The following is a 21,507-nucleotide window of genomic DNA, read 5'->3' on the forward strand; positions in this document are numbered from 1 at the left end:
TTGTTTGTTGTGTATGACCACAATTTTGTGTTAAGGATGATATTCCAGGCTATTTCATATTATAACAGAAATTGTATGTAAAGGGATTGGAAATACACTAGGTAAATATTGCTTTCTACCTTCGTCAGTGAAAAGGGTCATTGGGACATGTAAGGTCAGTGATATGGGTACCTTTGTTTGCACCATGGCTGTGGTCAGTGATTTGGGTATCCTTTTTCATAGCAGGTCAGTGGTAAGGGTTACCTTTCAGCCCTTGGGCATGTCAGTGTTTTGGGTGAAAAATAAAAGTGTCTGGTCAGTGATGACAACATGCAATGGTATATGAGTGGCACCCCCGGGAAGATCGTGCATCAAGTTATTCGTGGAAGAACAATTCTTGTGCAGATCAAAACTGCAGCTAAATGTCTAGTATTAGGAAATCTTACATCAATCAGCTCTGTTTTAGTTGCAAGTAACTGTATATAGATTACAAGGGTCTGGTCGGCAGGCTGAATTCTGCGCTGATGGGGCACATAGCAAATAAAAAATACAAATAAACTACTATGAATATAACTTAGTGAAAGATAGGGATTATGTTAGTGTCAGCAGAAATTTAATAATTTATGGACTCATTGACTACAGTATTCCATCTTAAATTAATTCAATATATTTTTGGTCTATTAATAATGATGTGCATTTGACCTCCTTTTCTAACTATTTTTGTTTGACAGAAGTGAAAATGATGAAGGAAGAGGAGGAGGAAGAAGTGATCCGATGCTTGTGTGGTTTACTCAATGATGAAGGCCTGATGATACAATGTGAAAAATGCATGGTAAGAAACTAGTACACAGAGATTACTCTGTTGATATGGTGTAAAATGTGATGATGAGAGTCTACAAGGTAATCCACCTGACAAATATGTACCTGGTTTACAATTCGGGTGCGTGTTAAGATATTGAATTGTACCAGTTTGAAAAGTAAAGAAACTTGTGGGAAATGTTTTTTCTCAATTGACATAAATGACAGCCAGTGAAAAACCCACCGACCATTTAGGTTTTGAAACTGGGAACTTTAGAAAGAAACTTCCTTTAAATCAGAGAACAGATAAGTTGCCACTCAATTGTTCTATGTATTGGTGATGGATTGCTGCCTGTCCACATTGTTTACATTGCCTTCTATACCCAAGAAAGAAAAAGACCCCCCTCACCAAAAAAAACCAAACAAAAACAAAACTACAACCTAGAAAATCTAGCCACCATGCAAAACAATAAGTGTTTAAAGATGCTCAGCAATTTGTATTAAATCAACACCAATATTTGAGATTTTGAGTATGTATTCATCTCATCTTGTTTCAGATCTGGCAACATTGTGACTGTTTAGGAATGGATGAGCCAGCTGAACAATATATGTGTGAAATTTGTGAGCCAAGACCAGTACCTAAGGTAGGTGTGATAACAATATATGTGTGAATTATGTGAGCCAAGACCAGTACCTAAGGTAGGTGTGAAATGATTTGAGGACTGTTTGTTCAATTTACTTAGACAGATTTTAATTGTTTTATTGAAGACAGTATTTTTCTTTTACAAGGTGAGAGAGAAAATGTTTTTGCATTCTATGAGCAAACATTTTTCCCACTTTGTACAGTAACAACAAATTTGTAACTGACATTTCTAATCAAATTCACCTTATTTCAGCTTGGAAAAGCTTATGAGGTTTGGTAATCGATAGTTTGAAGCTTGTTTGAAAATTGATTTGACATATTGGGCTTTTGAAGTTATTAATTGTATACAAGGGCAAGGACTGAAATAGATATCACACTTTGTAGACAATATAAGAAACAGAGTAAAAAAGCAGTAATCAAAATTTTAAAATTTGGCACTGTAATAATGAAATCAAAATACTATCCAATTTAGTGGATTTACTGTAAATGTAAGAAAATATGAGTGTAACCAAATAAATTGTCACCAATACAAATCTTATTTCTACTGTTGTGTAATTCATGAAATGTCAAGAAGAGCTTGTCATCCATCCCCTGTGGGAGGAAAATTGAACAAGTAGACGGTCTCCATAGCAACCTATCTCCAGACTGCATGTGCTAGGATGAAAAAAATAATAGTATATTAAAGTGACGCTGTCTGGTTTAGGGGATTTTGGAGTATGATAACAATGCATAATTCTCTGTAGTATTATTTTTGTTGTTATTATTGCACATGTAAAAGGGTAGAATAACTTGTGGGATAGTGACTGATTTTCCAACTGAAACGAAACAAAATTATTGGTGATTTTGAAGCAAGCAGTCATTCCTTGAGACTGAAATGGATCGTAATTGTGGAGCGAGATTTTAATGGAATCAAGCAATATCTGGATTTGTTTTGCTAAATTAGGAGGGGGTTTCCAATGGGTATGTTCCTATACCTGGGGATGGGTGATATCGTGAATAGAAGTACGCACATTATTTAGAAGGGGGTCCAATAAGGAATATTGCCCACATTGAAGCAAGAATTAAAAGGTGTGGGTGAAAATATTCATTAAATTTGAGACAGTAATTTTGTCTTAAACTCAAGAACCGCAATGGCTGCTATCCTGATAAACAAGATTTGCCAGTTCAGAGTCTCAAGGCATATTTTGTAAGGTAATCGTCCTTTCAAAAATAATTACTTGTTAAAGGAGTAAATAAATAGGGTGCACCTTAACCAATCATGAATCAGTTTATCTTAAGATGTGATTGATACTTACAAGATGGTCATTTGGGATCATGTCAATTGATGCTTGATCAGAAAACGTCTGGGAGAATGTGAGCAGTTGGTAGTTAATTGTTAAAGTGTTCCATATGTTTGGGGAATAAAGTAAGCTTTCTATTCCATTGAGATGTGAGTGTCATCTATATTACTGTATTGTAATCTGTGATGGATGGCATGCAACATATCAGGAGGGCTGGGTGATTATACTTGGATCGTAATATAAATTAATTTTTTAAAGGAATATAAAAACAAACAGAATGGGTTGTTTTGTTGTCCTTGTTAGCATCTTGTTCAAAGAACATTTGACTTTGGTGATATAAGTGGATGTGAGTTAGACTTGAATCATAAACCTAATGTGTGAAGTGAGAAGACCCTGTGGGGTTTGGCACTGCGGTATAATCATATTTGTATTCTTCAATATTTGGCTGGAATCCTGACAAAAGTATGACTGTGACTAAATACTTGCCAAATATTTGATTTGTTTGTCATTTTGTTTTTCCATCACCTCTGACCTCTTATTTCCAAATATTTAGTAATTACAAAATCAAATATCTAAAAGAAAACATTGATGAGAATATAATTGATGAGACTAAAAAAAGATGGGACATAATAATGATATTTAGTTCAAATGAATCCAAACAAATAACTCATGCTGTGTGTGTCAGCTAACCAGCTGAGAGAATCAATCCGAGAAAAGAAGAGGAAGCAAAAACACCTAATCAAAGATGAAGCTAAATCATTGAAATAACTGCTAGAAAACACAATGCTGTAAAGCGCCTGACAACTTTGGTACAGTCAGTTGATCCCCTAGGATGGCAAGACAATCTATGGTGATCAATGTGACCTAGTTAACAAAAGGGGAAGGAAATAATAGCTGCTGTTTGAAGTCTGTTGATAAAACAGGTAGGCATGCCAGACAAATATAGTAAATGATGGAAAAATTGATTCAAATGATTTGCTTATGATTCATTGAGGCCTGAAAATGAGCATTTCCTAATGTCATATGCATCCCAGGGCTTAGTTAAGGCTCCTGTGGGCCTTGATGGAAGCATGTATTATATGAGATGTTTACTCATGGTATAGGCCACTGAGAGCCACAGACCACAGTTTTTTGACATGAAGAAACTATAATGATGTATACCACTGTGAGCTAACACCACTCTATAGTGTAGATTTGTGGTGTAGATAACTTGGCACATAGTATTATAGTGGGATATCGGTATTTCAATCAAGCTATGCACGCTTGCAGCTGATGAGTAATACTCTCATGTTGGATGTGTTAAACCCACAGCCGCGAACACGCACACAGTATTATTTACTCTGGATTGAGTTCTTAATTGTCATAAATTCATTAGGAATTTGTGTGACATTTTAGAACTAGTTTGGCATCAATGGCTTAAAAGGGCATTTTGTGATCCACAGCCTCATCCCCCCACTTTTCTCAAAAAAAGTTGAGATTTTTATACCACTGGAAACCTCTGGCTACATAATATGTTTATGTACTAAAAATTTCTTGCAGATTAATTCGTTTATCCAGAACAAAATTACAACAGTGGCCTATGGAGCAGTTAATACATATAATTATGCATAACTCGCAATCGCAAAATCGGAATCAACTGAAATTTTGGGAATAAACTTTTTGTGTGAATATCTCCTGTCATAAAAAGAGGATGCTAAGATCACAAAATCCTCCTTTAATGTGTTTTTTAGTAAACTAGAAGTCACATGTATGTATAATGACAATGTTATTTGCACTCCCTTCAAATATTGTCCTTTCAGTTTGTACAAAACATTACTTTGGGGTATTGACTGATACGACTTCCTGACTCGCTATTATTTCAATTCAAAAGATTTGTCTAAAGTACAATAATTTTGTGTGTATGTTAAAAATCAATGTAGTGAGTGAAGCAATGCTTATTACATTTATTTATACATACATGGTTTGGAGAAGAACACTGGGATAACATCAACAAATGTAGCATCAGTAAAAGGCTATTCAAATAGATTTGTTGAACATAATAATAATATTGGTAACAATGCCCTTTTCTTCATTGTGTAGGAAATTCCGATGAGGCCTCAACCTCCATATGCACAACCAGGACAAACGTACTACCTATGTCTACAGAGAGATGAAACACTGACAATCAAACAAGGTAGGTGATACTGTAGTGTGTAATATTTGAACACAGGAAATTCTTGTTTGTTGAATGGTTCTGAACATTTAGCAGTGACTTAAGGGCTGGGGTATGAACGTTTGGACAGTATTTATTTTAGGACATTAGAACACATCAGACATATCGAATTGCATTCTGAATACGAAGAATGTCATTCTGATATCAAATAATTTTGTTTTTTTGAAATTCGCAATTTAATACACATTTTATGGCAAATCATTAAATATTGATATTTTTGATATTTAACAGTACTCGAAGTAAACTTTATAAATCTGATGATTTATACTTAACGTGTATGTAGGTGCGATGAAATGCCGACGATCATTTGAAAATTTTGACCTTTCAGTATTGAAGATATGGATTTTTTTCCCAAACACCAAAAAAATTATGTCTTTTGGGGAAAAAAATCTATATCTTCAATATGAAAGGTCAAAATTTTCAATTGACCGTCGGCTTTTCCTCCCCGCTACATACACTTTAAGAATATATCATTAGATTTATATAATTTACTTCGAGGACTGTTATATATCAAAATTTGAAAAATATCAAATTTTTATAATTTGTCATAAAATTTGTATTATATTGTGATTTTCAAAAATGAAAATTATTTGATATCAGAAAGACATGCTTCAGTATTCAGAATGCAATTCGATAGGTCTGAGGTGCTCTCATGTCCCACAAAAAATACTGTCGAAACGCAATAAACGCTCATTTTAGATCCCTTAATTTTGTGGTCAAAAATATTACTTTTATGTTCATATTATTTGTATTTACAAACCTTTGTTATTTCACAAATTTGTGGGGGGTTTGGGGGACCTTAATTATAAACCCAGTAATTTTAGTTATATTTATGCTTTACCTTTTCCTCAAATAATAATGTGCCTAAGTTGAAATCGGGCAATGTTTAGGAAACATTGCCTATTTGACATTATACTCTAACTTGTCATGCATTTCCTTTAAAACGAAAATGGAAACACTCAAAGCTAAAAGGAAGCTGTATTTGAAGCTGAGACTTGAAAGGAAGACATGGGGCCCATTCAAATAGACCTTTACCACATATTATTGAGTGCACAGGTGCATAGTAACCTTGTGTGGAAATTGGAGACTTAGGCTAGGTTTAGGATGTGGATTGCATTGCCTTTGTGAAATTGAACCAAGTACCTTGGAGCAATGATTTTATGTAGTGTCAATCAGCATAATAAATTCAATACACAGCACCAAGGAAGGACAACTTTTGTTGAATTGGACTTTCTGTGTTGAAATAAAGAGTCTAATATAAATGTATAATATCATCTACAGCATATTTTGTTCATATACGAGAGAAATTGGCTGGTATTATGAAAGGAAGAACCCAGATGACAGTCCCATGAGAGTGTCACCATGTTGTACCACATAGAACTAGTGAATGAAGTCAACAACATATTGTGTATTGTTGTTATTTCAGGTGATGCGGTATACTTGGCACCAGAGAATGAAAGGAAGAACCCTGATGGCAGTACTATGAGAGATTCACCATATGTCACCACATCTAACATAGAAACAGACAATGAAATCAAAAACACACAAGGCAGTACTATCAGTGAGCCAACACATGTCACTACATCTAACACAGAGAATGAAAGGAATAACTCTGATGACACTCCCACCAGAGAGTCACCATGTGTTGCCACATCTAACATAGATACGGATAAGGAAAGGACAAGCCGAGATGACAGTCCCATTATAGTACCACCCTGTGTCACAGCATCTAACATGGATACAGAGAATGCAAGGACAAACCCAGATGGCAATCCCATCGAAGTGTCACCTAGCAACACCACATCTAACATTGAAACAGAGAATGAAAGTGGAAACCCATCAACAAATGAAACTGCATCAAACACAGAAACAGAGGAGCTCAACATATTCAGAATAGAGAAACTATGGAAGAACGAAGCGTAAGTAACATAGTATTTATTGGATTTGACTTTCAAGTTTGCAAATTATGAGTAAATTAATTTGTGTCCACCAGAACAATATTATAAGATGGAGTGGATGGAGACCTTGGGTCCATGTGATTATTCATATGGTAAGCTGGTGCAGAAGTTGCTAACCTCAAGCGATGAGGCCAAAACCCCAAGGTTATCATGCACCCTGCTGATGCCAAAATTCTATCTTGTAAAATGTGAGTTTGGTTGACTAGAATAAATTTATTCATAATTTGAAAATGAGAATGTACACAACTTCAGGTTTGCACTTAAATATTTATCTAATTGAAAGGTTGTCTACAAAATTTCAATCAGGATCACATAGAAATCAGGTAAAACCCTTCCAAATTACATATTTTATAGGTCCTAGTTGGACTTGAGTGCTAGAGGCTATATGAAATTGGCAAAACATGGGTATGATGGTTTATAATGTTGAGAAATGTAACAGATAACTTCCATGCTTAACGACCAACAAATTTGAAAAACACGATTTGTGTACTTAGTAGTAATCTGATTATTGCATTAAGAGTGATATATTTCTAAATACTATTATGTGTTTCATTTTCAGTGGTGAAAGATTTGCCTTTGGTCATCACTTTTTGAGACCACATGAAACACATCACACCCCATCAAGGAAGTTCTTTAAGAATGAGGTAAGTGGCTAGGATCTTTGGGAGTCAGTGTATATTCAATTTGTTTTCACATTTCTTCAGCAACAAAAGTTGAGTGTGTTTATGTTCTTCATGAGAATACAGGGTGTCCCAGAAAAAATTACCGGGCAAATAAATTTGGAAGTAAGTCGAGAAATACACATCAGAATTAAAAAATCTAAAAATCAATGTGTAGCCCATTTTATTCTGCATCTTATACGCTAATTTTATTGGAATCAGTTGGCTGATTGCGAAGAAATGAGCAATTGCACAACGCATGCTTCAATTCACTTCATTCCAAGTTTGAAAGAAAGATCATTCAACACAATGCGCAATATAACTGTCAATGGGCTTCAAATTGTTCCGTGAAATAATTATTCTTTCCGTTATTTTTAAATAATTTGTTTCTTGCAAAACATTTAATTACGGTCTGTTCAAATTTGAAAATGAAAGCTTGCATGTCAGATGATGCTCGGTACTTTTTTTTCGTTAATGTTGATATAAATGTCGCATAAAGAATTATTGCATAAAGAATTCCATCTGGCTTAAAATAATTTCTCACACACATTAATGTTTTTGGAATATTTCCAAGAAAGTGCAATGCAAAGTTTAAATCTTTTAAAAATTCAACATTAATGTTGCATGGTATCCAGAATCACACGTAAAGCTGTAAGCACGTGTTCATTGTCATTCTTGGCTCAAATGTTCTTTGGAAAGTTAAATATAATAATATTTGCACAACCTAAAGAATTTAAAGTTGGAAAGCTTCCAATTGCAGAAATCAAAGTTTTCTCGGATAAAATGTTATTCTTCTTCAGTGAAAGCATGAATAAAATAACACCGTCGGATTATAAAATAGATTATGTGGACTAAATTTAATGAGATACACAACCTTTAGGAAGCGGTGATCAAGTGTGAGAAAAATGCCTTTTGATCAATCTTGGAATGAACTGCATTGATGCGCGCATTATGTTATTGTTAATTTCTTCGCAACCACTCAAGCGAACCAGATAAAATTTTAGTTTGTGATGCACAGTAAAATAGGCTATGCACTACATTTTTAATTTTTTGATTCCGATGTCTAGTTCTCGACTTACGTCCAATTTTATTCACTCGGTAATTTTTTCTGGGACACCCTGTATGCTCTTCAGACCTGTTGACCTGTTTTTAGTGTACAAAATATGTTAATGGAAAAGAAGTTACTTATTGTGATGCATAACCACTTAACCAGATACCTGACATTATTTGTAGCAATTTGAATTTGGAATAGTCTCACTGCTAAGAAATGCCATTGGCACTCCAAGTGGTACACAATGTGTCTGTAATCTTCTACACCTGGAGATAGATAACATAAGTGAGATGTATAGTTCTATTGAGGTTGGTGACATCAGCATGTCTAGACACCTGTTTTGCGCTTGAGTCTATGCAGATTGTTAAATGCATGGATATGTATGCCAGCGCTTCCAATGAATGAGTGTGAAGCTACACTCATTGATATACACACCAGTTTCATTGCAAAGTAACTATAGAAGGTTTTTCTTCCATTTTTGACTTATCAAAAATAAGCTTATTTACATGTATGATGTATTATTTTTCTTTCAGTTATTCCGAGTTCCGTTGTATGAGATCTTGAGATTAGACTCTGTGGTTGGCATCTGCTGTGTTATGGACCTGTATACATTTTGTAAAGGTGAGTGGTCATAGGATATTTTTATATTCTGGTATGTGGTTGTGCTGTTATGGATACAATTCTGTAATATTATGCTTTTGTAGAGTCCCATATTCAGCTCAAAGTGTGCTACTACTTAAAAGTGCTACCTGCAGATTTCTAAATTTTATTCATTTTTTATGCCTCCACCGCGAGGCATACTGTTTTTGCAATGTCCGTGCTTCCGTCCGGATGCGATATCTCGGGCATGGATGGGCGGATTGACTTCAGATTTTCAGGATAGGTGGGTCATGGTCAAAAACTCTGGCTACTTGTTTGGGGTGAGGTTCAAGGTCATATACTGAGGTAAAAGGTCATTTGAGGTCAGAGGGCCAATTTTCCTTATTTACCTCTTTTCTCGGAGACTGGGGTCGACGTTCCTCAAACTTGGTGGGTGGGTGCATCTTGACCCCAGACAGAACAAGTTTATATTGGTTAGTGGGTCAAGGTCTCCTGAGGTCATGCAGGGGTCATCTGAGGTCAAATTAGCAAAAATAGTCATATGGCCATGAAACTTGGTAGGTACAGTCAACATTTAGAGCCAAATTTTTGAAAGGTCATTTTGGGGTCATCTGGGGTCACCCAGGGGTCATCTGAGGTCAAATTAGTAAAAACTGTCGTATGGGCATGGAACTTGGAGGGTACAGTCAACATTCAGAGCCTAATTTTTTGAAGGTCATTTTGGGGTCATCCAGGGTCACCCAGGGGTCATCTGAGGTCAAATTAGTAAAAACTGTCGTATGGGCATGACATTTGGTGGGTACAGTCAATATTCAGAGCCACATTTTTGGAAGGTCATTTTGGGGTCATCTGAGGTCATCCAGGGGTCATCTGAGGTCAAATGAGTAAAAACTGTCGTATGGGCATGAAACTTGGTGGGTACAGTCAACATTTAGAACCAATTTTTGGAATGTCCTTTTGGGGTCACCAGGGGTCATCTGAGGTCAAATTAGTAAAAACTATTGTATGGGCATGAAAGTTGGTGGGTACAGTTAACATTTAGAGCCTAATTTTTGGAAGGTCATTTTGGTGTCACCAGGGGTCATCTGAGGTCAAATTAGTATAATTACTATATGGGCATGAAACTTGGTGGGTACAGTCAACATTTAGAGCCAAATTTTGGGTGGTCATTTTGGGGTCACCCAGGAGTCATTGAAAGGTTGTTTTGGGGTCAACCAGGTGTCATCTAAGGTCAAATTCAGTATCAACTTGTGAATTCCACATCACTCCCTTTGGTGGAGGCATCACGGTCGACGCTTTGCGTCGAAAACTGCGACATCCGAGAACCGCGGTCCATCTAGTTTTAGTTACGCATCACTTTTGATGTGCTTTTAGAGTGTATTAGATCAAAAATCTAAGCTTCGATCAATAAAAAATGATCTTAACATTATATTGCACTGGATGCGAGTGGCCAATGGTCTATACAATTCCTTCTATTCAAATTACAACACAAGGTTTTGTGCAAAATATCCAGTTTGACTTTAAAAACACAAAACATTGGTAGTAAAGGAATTGGCAACATATTATAATACTGAAGATATTAACTGGTTCATTATAAATATATATTTTTTAATTCCTTACTGCTACAGGGCGACCATACAATGTAGAAGAAAAAGACGTTCACATATGCGAGTACCGACTGGATAAGACGGCTCATCTCTTTCATCCAATCAGCAAGAACCGCTTTCCCATCTGTACTAAGAACTACGCATTTGATAGATTTGAAGAAAAACTCATACCTAAACGAGACTACTCAGTAAGTGTTTTGTGCAATGTTGGTTTATATGTGATGTTATAATCTTGGTCAAAATTGTTGCACACTTTTCATACTCATCATATTTCTCTCTGTTCCTCCTGATGTTGAATTTTGAAATAATTGGTAATGCTCTCACAGCGATTACCGACATTGAGTGGTGTAGAAGGGGGAGATTCTGGGTTAGTGAAGGTTTTAAGTTTACTAAGCATATTAGTATATTTTATTGTGATTTTTAATGTGACAGTAAAAATAATTGAACAACTTGCCAAGATATTTGTTATCACGATTTGATTTCCCAATGGTTTTTAGGTACGGTCAAAATGGTAATACTAGTTCCATTTACTTTGTCAATTTTAATAGCAATGGAGAATAACTACATCCTAGCCTCGGAATCATATAGTGATCGGGTTCATTTTATTAAGTGGTGCAAACCAACCTTTTCAATTGAAAAATTGAAATTATTGTAATACAGTCACAGATTAACTAGACTGCTGAAGCAGATGATCCATTGAAACCCTTAAATGAGTTCAAACTGGCAATTTAGACCTAAAGTTTGACAGCTGATAGAATCTTCAAAGGAAGGTGAAGGCATAGACATTTGTTCCATTTCTAATTATTTGAATATTATGTTTTTTCTATTCTCTGCAGCCTCATTTTATACCAGAGCATTTCAAGAGAGGAAGGTAAGTAAGACTTTAATAATCTTATTCAAATATTCTTAATCAGATACACTCACTCATCTTGTTCTCTAACTGAATTTTGTCACCCCAAAATGATCAACTTTTGTTATATAAAGTAAAAGATTTATGACATTTTGATCAAACCCGTATTCAATTTTTAAAAAACCCATGAAATATTTATTTTGGATAATTATTTATATTGGAATTTTAAAAAAGGATCCAGAAACATGTGAGAAATTGAATACTGAATTTGTGAGTGATATTGACTCTGAAATCATTCTTCAAATCTTCATGAGCTTGTGGAAATGTGTAGGGAGGGTGAGAAATACGGAGAGGGGAAGGGGGGGGGAGGAGACATTGCAGTGGTATAGTTGTTGTTCTTGCATGGAGATATCATTTTTTAATGTTATTGATTATTTGTCTTCCAGAGCAACTCCAAAAGACAAAGATGACACAGCCAGCGAAGATGGCAGCATTAACAGCACCAGCACCCAAACAATGTCAGATGTTGCCTCCACAAGCAAAGAGAAGATAACCAACAACAAGGGTCAGAAGAGTCGAGACAGCAGTAGAGAGAAGGCAGAGAAACGACAGAAACAGAAGAGAGTGGAGGAGGCACGTGCTGAGAGGAAACGGCAGAAAAAGGAGAGGCTGGATGGATTGTTGTTTAACCTCAGGGGCAAAATTCCTGGAAAACCTGGTAAGTGTGATGATAATTGGCAAAGAATAGTCATAATACCAAGACATGACATTGTTATCAATCAACTTTATTTCATTATCATAACATCAAAATTACAAAATACTAAAAATATGTGCATAAATAATGATATTCAGAAAATGATTGAGAGGCCAATGATGCCAGATATGATCACCCCCTATAGGAAATGGCCCTGCCCACCCAGAAAGGCACTCTGACAAGCTATGGCAGACAATCATCACTATAATTTGGTTCACCTCAAGTTTGGTAGTGTCGTCAATGCTACTTCACGGTTGGGCTGCAAGCGTGGCAACAAACGTGGCAACAAACCGCTCATGTACGCGTGCGTTTACACTTAGGGCGTTTGACTTTACACGCGCAATTTGATACGGCAGCGGGTGAAATACTCACATACGTCACTACCTAACTTGAGATGAACCAAAGAATATGGACCACAATGGTCTCATCTCAATGGCATAATTCAATAATGTATTGGGGTTAATGAACTGTGCCCCTGATAGATGAGCATATTGTGGATCCTAGTGCATCACCCAGTTTCTTGCCAAATAGACTGAGTGGGCTCAATCCCCTCTGCCCAAATCCCTACCCCGTCAGTTTACACTCATGTCAATGTTCTGTCAAGTCAATGAGACATTCCCAATCGTCATTGAATTATAAAACTTTTTCTATTTATTTGACAGTTGATGTAACCTATATACTAGATCCTGGAAAGAGGCGGTGCAAGCGCCCTCCGTTGGCTCTTGAGGGCTTCTTCTGACTGTAACTCTGGAGGGATGGGCGTGGTGACTCAGAGAGGAACCGAAAAGGAGACAAAAATAAGGAGTTTGATAGATGGCACAAAGCAGCTGAATAAAAGAAAAGATAATATATTATTATTATAAGTTATGTTATGTTTTGTTAAATTTATTAGGAAAATAAAGGGAATTGAATTGTTGATAACAAATGTACTATTAGTTTCAATTATGCAGAGCCTGATATTGCAAGTACCTTCAGTGCAGAGTAAAGGCCAATATATAGTCTGCAAGATGTTTTTCCGTTGCAACAGTTGCAGCCTGCGGTTCGCTGCAGAAAAATGTATTGCAACTAAAAATGCCCACAAAGACATCAAACCTATATCTTAGCCTTTGATTAATTCCTCCAGAATATCCTTCATATCAAGTGTTTAACCCCTCACTGTATTCTAGATCCTTGCTTCTGTTTCCCTAACCATAATCTCAACACTAACCTAAACAAAACAAGTTCCTAATTTTAACCTAAATCTTGTTTCAAATGGTATTTTGGAGTTGATGCCATTTATCAGTTATATCATGATAATACTGTATTCAGTTTATAAAACATTTGTCCTTGGGAATGAGATTTTGACATTTCGCCAAACCCCTTTCCCCACTCCATAGTGCATTTGTTATCATATGGTTATTGGATAAATAGTATGGTAATCACCTCAATGTCTCAAGATGGCTTCAAAACATGGGTGACATTACTTTGTATTAATGAAGTGAACAGTTTTGATTCCATACTAGAAATGCCAGCTTTGTGGAAAGATTCTTCATATGAGGAGATTGCCAATACTAGTATTGTACTACATGTATAATATGGAATGGATATAGCCATGCATATTGGACCTTTCATTGCGGCTGTTTGAACTGTAATGGACTGGAATTGGGCCGGATCTGGGTCTTTGTTTCCACTAAATGTGGAGTCATTTTCACGTGTTGAGATCTGTTCAGCGGTTATACTGACCTCAGGAAGTCAGGTTCCAGGGCCATCTAGTTCATTGAAGTTGAATATGAAGGGATCCAAAATAGCTGTAACTTTCAAATACTGGGATTAAATGGGGTTATTACTTTTAGTATTATTTACATTAATGATGAAAAAGACATCTTTCATGTATAGTGAATCAAGTGATCATTTGTCGTGCAAACAGTATTTTGTGAAATTACATGACTGCTTGTGGGATGAAAGTCAATTCGCCTATTGCACGGTTCCGCCATATGCAGGGAGAGCCTCGAACTGGCAATAAATATGAAAGGAAGTATAACATAACTTTATGCAATGTTATATGACTGGTTCAATTCCCATTCATGCATGCTGCCAGATGGAGGCTCTCCTCGCATATGTTGGAACCGTGCAATGGGTGAATAAGATATGGTTACATATGCTTTCAATGAGTTGGTGACATATTGCACATTTCATTGGGTACAGCTTCAAATTGCAAGTGTTCCCCCAAAGCACTGGTGGACATACGTATAAATCTAAAGGTGCTGCATAAATAGCTGCTTAAATGTGTTGAAGTCACCAACTCGTCAAGAGTAAAAATGCTATGTTTACATTTTTTTTATTAATCATTACTATTATGAAACTGGAATATTGGCATAAAATAGAGTACTCAAAGAGTACTGAAAATTTAACCTTTTAAAATAATATGTTTCTTTGAAATACTTTGTAATTGAAATATTTTTTAATTGAAATTGTAGCACAAATTCATGTAAGTAAAGGGACATTTTCTGTATTTTTTCAAATAATATGAAGTCTGTTAAGTAAGTGGATCTATATAAGTCCCCACAAGAAAGTTGTGTCTCAGAATGAGAAAGATACTCAAGAATGACAGTGATGGAAAGTCCTGACACCTGTATTTGGGTGAAAACTTGATAAAAGGATCCCTCCATTGTTGAATAAACAACAACAAAAATGACCAACATCTTTTTGTAATAGATATAATTAATGTGTACAATTGATTGTCCAAGTTCCATTTCAGACCTAGGTGCTGAACTTGTAATGAAGTGTTAAGGACATGAACAATATAGGGGAAAATAATAAGACTTATACCACCATGTATTGATATACAGTGGCATGCACGCAGTTGTGCGCATAGAACAATATTATTGTCCATTCAAGCAACTTTCACTAGGTTTGGAAAGGAACTTGGAAATGTTTTGATATTAGAAACTATGCAACCAAATTTTGAAATGTGACGATTTATCAATAAATTATTATTAGTTGTTGGCCTGTGAGTAGCCTAGATACACCAAAGATTGATAGCTAAATGTATTGTGAAAGCACAGTATTCTATATGACTGAATTATATACATGTACAGGCTGCTCAGAAAGAGTTTAAAAGTTTACAATGTTTGTTGTTCAGCATTTGATTTGTTTGAAGTAGATGACATCAGTGTGGTTCTTACAGTTCCAGAATTCTTGTCTGGCGTCTAGAATAAATAATAATCTGATATAGTAAGACCGACAAACTAATGTTTTGTCATTTTCATTGTAGCTGTTTCATGTCTGTTCAAACCTGTTGAATTATGCTCCCTTGCAATAGGGAGATGTGTAGTCATCAAAATAAAATATATCTGTATGATAATAATTGTTTATGTAAAGCATGTGTAAATTGTTACATATGCAAATTGTTGAATCACATATTTTGCCGTGTGTATAAATATGTATCTTGAAATTTCGATATGATGGTAATATTATGCTCTGCTGTACAAATGCCTGTCAAAATTACCCACGTGAATGTTTTTAGAATATATTCTTAGGCTGAACAAATGTTGCTTTTATTTGATTGTTTGATTCTATTTTTTCTACTTCATACATCAAAAAATACTATGTGTTTTACTGTACTGAAATGCCCGCCGATAATATTGGAAAATCTGTTGAAATGTGTTTGTGATTTTTTAAATATAATTCACAAGTACATGTTGGTGCCATTTTAGTATATTATAGTTATGCTATCTTGTGTATTGCTGTACTTAACCAATGTCACATACGTGATATGAGTTGTGTATTTTATTGTATATATTTTGCACTATTCATTTGAAGGCAAGCTGACAGTTGGATTCATTTTGGCATATACCTTGGGAGTGTTCTGAGGGAGTGTTTACTTCTTAAGGTATAGCACCAGAATTTGAGGTATAGAATTGCTTTGCCTAAAATAATCCTAGATACTAGATTGTATCTAAGAATAAGAATTCTGTATGATATATTATGAATGCAATGTTTGAAATATAGCTTGGAAAATAGTATTTTGACTGTCCAATGCAAGAAGGGCATGAGTGCTTTGTTATGTGCTCATCTTATGCATTTGGTCAAGGATATGTATATATTCTAAAAGAAACATTTCATTGTGGATTTATGCAGCTGTCTGTCTGCTATGCCGCAGACTGGCAACTTAACGTTCTTTTAGAATATGTTTTGTTGTTATTATTATTAAATAATGAATTCAAACAATGAATGTATTATCAAGTACAATATTTGGTAAAAATGATATTTGAATTGACAGCTCTGTATTCATAGAATTCAAAACATTGAAGCAAAATGTTTTAGACTTAAAATACTTTCAATATGTAGTTTTCTTGTGTAGTTTAAATTATTTACTGAATTAGCTGAAGTACTTATATATTGATGCCTCCCCTTATTTTTACCCTCCCTATTTTGTATGAAACAAACATAGATTACTAGCTTTGTAAGAAAAGTTTATAAAACATATCATGTGATTGTGTAGATAAGATAGAAATTTATGGTGCAATGCATTTTGTCACATTTTGAAACCTAAGAAAAGATAAAGAAATTTAATTGGAGCTAAAAAAAGTTATGAAGACTAACCATTTAGGTTGTAAATTAATATTAAATGTTAATGTAAAGTCATTACTAAAATTGAGTACAATTATGAACACATTTTGTTTTGTCTTGGTTAAATAACAAAATGTTCCAAAATGAATTAAATTGTTCACATTGGAATGCCTTGTTCCAGATTTGTACACCAAAAGTAGAAGTCATTGTTGGCATCTGATAAATATTTACAGTATCTGAACACATGGTTGAAATAATGGGCTATTCCTGTTGAAAAGCATACTCCCCATATGGAAGACATAACATTAATCTCCCACACAAGGAGTGTAAATATCAAATGGAGTCACCCATTCAGGTAACCCCATACAAAATTCACACTCCCTGTGTGGAAGATTAATGTTGTGTCTTCCATAGGGGGTGTATGATTTTCAACTGAATATCCCAATCTGTTAGTAAATTTTGTAGACAAAGTAAATAATGGCTGATCTATCCAATGTTTATACCAAAATTATAAAACATTTTTGAAATCAAGAGACTATTTTGAGATATGATAATATTGTGATATTGTTTGTCCTGTTTTTATGACTGTACAAAAGAAGATAATTCTATTGTAATTATTTATGTGACTTTGTTGTATTTTGAGGGTGTAGTGCAAGAATGCCCTATGTGCAATAGCTGCCATATAGACATTTGGCAATGTCTTCATTCTATATTACACATAAATGAGACATGGCAGCTATTGCGGATTCTGGCATTCTAACCAACCCCTTGATTTGTTTTACATGTGAAACGATTACAAAGTAATCAAGAAATAGAAATCCCAGTAGTACTAGGTCGATCGTTCATACTATAAATATCGTATCAATGAACATTTTGTTAGCCAGCCACGAAATTCACAAACATAATTTTATAATCACTACTTTCAAATGTACAATACTTTCAGTCGACTAGATTTTAGATTTTAACTTAATTGTACAGTATGTTTATTTAATGAACACACATCTTGCACAAACTGTTTGCTCTTTTGAGTGTGATAGTCTCACAACACAAAATCAATGAGGATTGTTGATATTAGACATGCATTCACAGCACTAGACTGCTACTAAGTCTAATAGGGAACTGAGGATTTTAGAAATACACTTATTCAAGTCTTAAATCTAAACTAGTGTTTTGGGACATTGAAGCACAGGAATGAATGGTAGGCAAACAGGGTATTTTATATTTTCATGTGTCATACATTAGTATTGTATAACAAAACTGGTGATGTATGGAAAGGGATTCATTCTGTAAGCATGTTTACCAGCTAATCCACAAGGCTTATTATAGCTATAGATTTCAGAGATATGTTCCTCCTTCCTTGATGCCAAGGCATGCAGACATATAATATGAACATATGCACCTACTGAACACAGATGATAAATGTAATCAGACAGTGTGATGCAATCAGTCGTAATGATTCAAATACAGACCATATTCAATTTGGACTTCATACGTAGCTAGATTCAACACTACTACAAATGATTCATTTTAATGATGCTGTCATGACAATTGAAGCATTTGTTTCCAACTTATTAATGTCCACAGTGTCACTCTAACGGCAACAAAATAAACTGCATAGTTAGTTATTTGAGGCGTTTCTCAAAATCAAACCTTTGCAATTTTGTGCTTGATCACATTACATCCTTGTGGTGATACAAATCAAACTTTTTGGCAACTCCCAAATACATGGTTAAACATCAATATCCCTGTATACATATAACGACAGGGTATTATTGGATGTTTGTTGCTGCACATGGATGGATTTTCAAGATTTCTTGAATAAAAACTAATTGAACTATGCCACCGATTGCCATGGGAAGGAGACTGATTCAGTTCACTGTGTTGGTTATTAATGACATGAATAATGCAGAATATAGAAAATGTATTGCAGTGTCTTTCAGACTTCATCAAACAAAATAGATACTCTTTCATGAACAATGTTTTGTGTAGCATAATCCTTCTCTAATACCTGGTTTATTAAATCATCAAGTTGTTGCCTTGTTTACAATCAAACAGTCCAGAAATGAGATGCTCTTTACTTGTTCCTTCAATATTGGAATAAGAGAAAAGATGGAATACTAGCGAATAGCTAATCTATTGTCAATCATCCCGTACACAGACATTGGAAATGAACTGAATGCATCTGTTGTTCATTTTCATGTCATTATTAAAACATGGATGAAAAGTTTGTCTTTCAGATCAGCAAGATAGAAGAGGTTATTTGATGTGAATGTTAAATATTCAGTTTGTGTCAGCATTTCTTTTTTAAAACTCAATGTTTCTTTACTTCTGTAGCATCTTTAGTTTTGTAGTTTTTACATAGCTCGTACTGTCACAGGATTCTTTGAAATAATATTTTTACTAACATTAATTTTTAGATCAATGGGTACTATTATTATCACAATGTTAAATACATATTTATCAAAAGATACATTGTAAATGTGCTAATTTATTGTTTTTTGCCATTTGAAATTAACAAATGTACATAGCATGGAAGTGCATCAGCTGGGCGGGATGTTTTTTCTGTTGTGCCAAAGACGATTAGACACAAAGAGCACCTACTCAAAATGACCTGTATTTGTCACCATGGCAAATCTGCTATATTGGTTTGTTGCTCATGGAGACCAAAGTGTACCATCAGCATTTATTGGCTAAAGCCCGAAATTGGCATATTTTAGGCAAGCTTAGGTGTTACAAAGTTTGTGCATGCAGTGTGATCACAGACGACAATTGAAATATTAAAAATGGATGATTATTTTTGTGTATTAATTCACTTCCGAAAGTTAATGATCAAAATAATAAATTCATTTGTGTGCAAGCAACATCTCTCGGGAGTTGAACCTTTTTTCAACTTGCAAAAGCGATAGTGTTTGCAAAAGTGATGGGTATCGATTGATACAAACACCCATGGGCTTTGAATCTTTGCCAGGTGCATAGGGAAATAATCCAGAGATAAATCCTGTTGTTGAATGCATTAATTACTCTTTGGTTCTACCTCTTTGTGTGTGCCATTCACAGTGAATAATTTTCCAGTGTTTTTACAACATCAAAATTTGTCGTAGGTCCCCCTGCATCTTTTTGTAATGTATGGAGCAGAAAATTACACCAAAAAGGTGTAGTGTGCCAATATTGGCATACAAAATGCCTCTAAAATAGTATACAAATATTGACTGATATGAGGGGCATGGTTAACATTATAGGCAGGTGATCTCAAAACCATGCTATGACCAGAGGCGCAGCCAAGGGTCATAGCATGGTTTTGAGATCACCTTGGGCCTATAATGTTAACCATGCCCGGATAGCAGTCAATATTTGTTTTATATAGGCCTACCTCATTAATATAGATTTTTATCATCTGATTGGTTAAAAGGCCTATTTTATTGTTCATAGGCCATGTTAAAATTTACAAAGGAAGTTGTTCGTTAAGAATCGATCGCGTCACCGCAACTGGCAGGCAGCGCGTTGGCGCCAAGCGTGCATAATGCTTGAACACGCCATCGCCACAGAGAGTTTGATCGGGGCGCACACCAATGATGTGAAAATGACTATGCCCGAGGAATAGTCTTTTTAAAAGACTATTGCCCGGGGAATAGTTCAGTTTTTACGTAATTCTTAAGAAGGAGCGCGTAGCTAATTCAATGACTGCACTTTTAACCAATCAGATGACAGGAATCTATATATGAGATATATAATGTGAATTATTACATAATGGTTTATGTAATTCTAAAGCAAAATACACAGTTAAATCTACTTGTAAGTAACAGTCAACCTGATATTAATGGGAGTTTGTTGCAATTATAAATGTGTGCACTATATGCAAATCTCCCAAATTAGAAAAGATTTGAAAGCATTCAAGTCTACATGATTAATTTGTAATGGGTGTGGGAGTTCACTAGTCTAATCTGTAACTATTTTTGAGAAGTGCATATACAATGTATCTGATTATAAATATGTATTTGACCATGCATATTTTGTTTTTAAACCAGCTGGAATGAAAGTTTTATTACTTCAAATCATGCATAATGGATTGATGAAGATTAAATACTGTGCATCAACTGTTTCAAATGAAAACCAAGTGTGTGTGCCTTTATTTTTTTTACTGTTTGAGTGAAATTAATTAGTCACTTCCTGTTAAGGTGTGTGATCGGCAGCATCATTCCCCTACTTTGTCCTATCCAAAATGGCGATTCCAGATTTGTCTCATATTCCCATTGAATTTTCAGGCCTGATTGTGTTCTGTTAAAGATGTTACTAATGCAAAACTGTTAGCCTCATCTCCCATGGTGGTACCCACCCATACCAGTTCGGGGAACTCATAATTCACGGACGCCTCTGATATCAAATACTCTTGAAGCGTCATGTCACATAACAGTATCATATTTCGGAGACGTCTCATAAGTCACATACTCCCTAGTTTCAAAACCCAGTCGCAAACGATATTAGTAATTTTGGTGAACGTGCCAGCGCAGTGGGAATAAGTTTGTGAGTAGGCCTTATCAGGGTTGTAGCTAGCCCAAGTTGAGTGC

At 35.2% G+C, this 21,507-nt stretch overlaps 1 protein-coding gene across 1 annotated transcript in view; it reads left to right on the top strand.

Annotated features, from left to right (window-relative positions):
* The window catches only part of LOC140159422 (uncharacterized), a 125,820-nt gene extending 111,074 nt beyond the window's left edge, over positions 1-14,746 (top strand). The window contains 10 exon segments of the mRNA XM_072182894.1: positions 711-811; positions 1,335-1,421; positions 4,780-4,873; positions 6,339-6,831; positions 7,430-7,514; positions 9,114-9,201; positions 10,809-10,975; positions 11,624-11,658; positions 12,084-12,355; positions 13,054-14,746. Of these exon segments, the coding sequence (XP_072038995.1) occupies positions 711-811; positions 1,335-1,421; positions 4,780-4,873; positions 6,339-6,831; positions 7,430-7,514; positions 9,114-9,201; positions 10,809-10,975; positions 11,624-11,658; positions 12,084-12,355; positions 13,054-13,130 (1,499 nt within the window). The 3' untranslated portion in view covers positions 13,131-14,746.
* The last annotated feature ends 6,761 nt before the right edge of the window (positions 14,747-21,507 follow it).

This window comes from Amphiura filiformis, chromosome 8, assembly GCF_039555335.1.
Source record: "Amphiura filiformis chromosome 8, Afil_fr2py, whole genome shotgun sequence".
NCBI lineage: Eukaryota > Metazoa > Echinodermata > Ophiuroidea > Amphilepidida > Amphiuridae > Amphiura > Amphiura filiformis.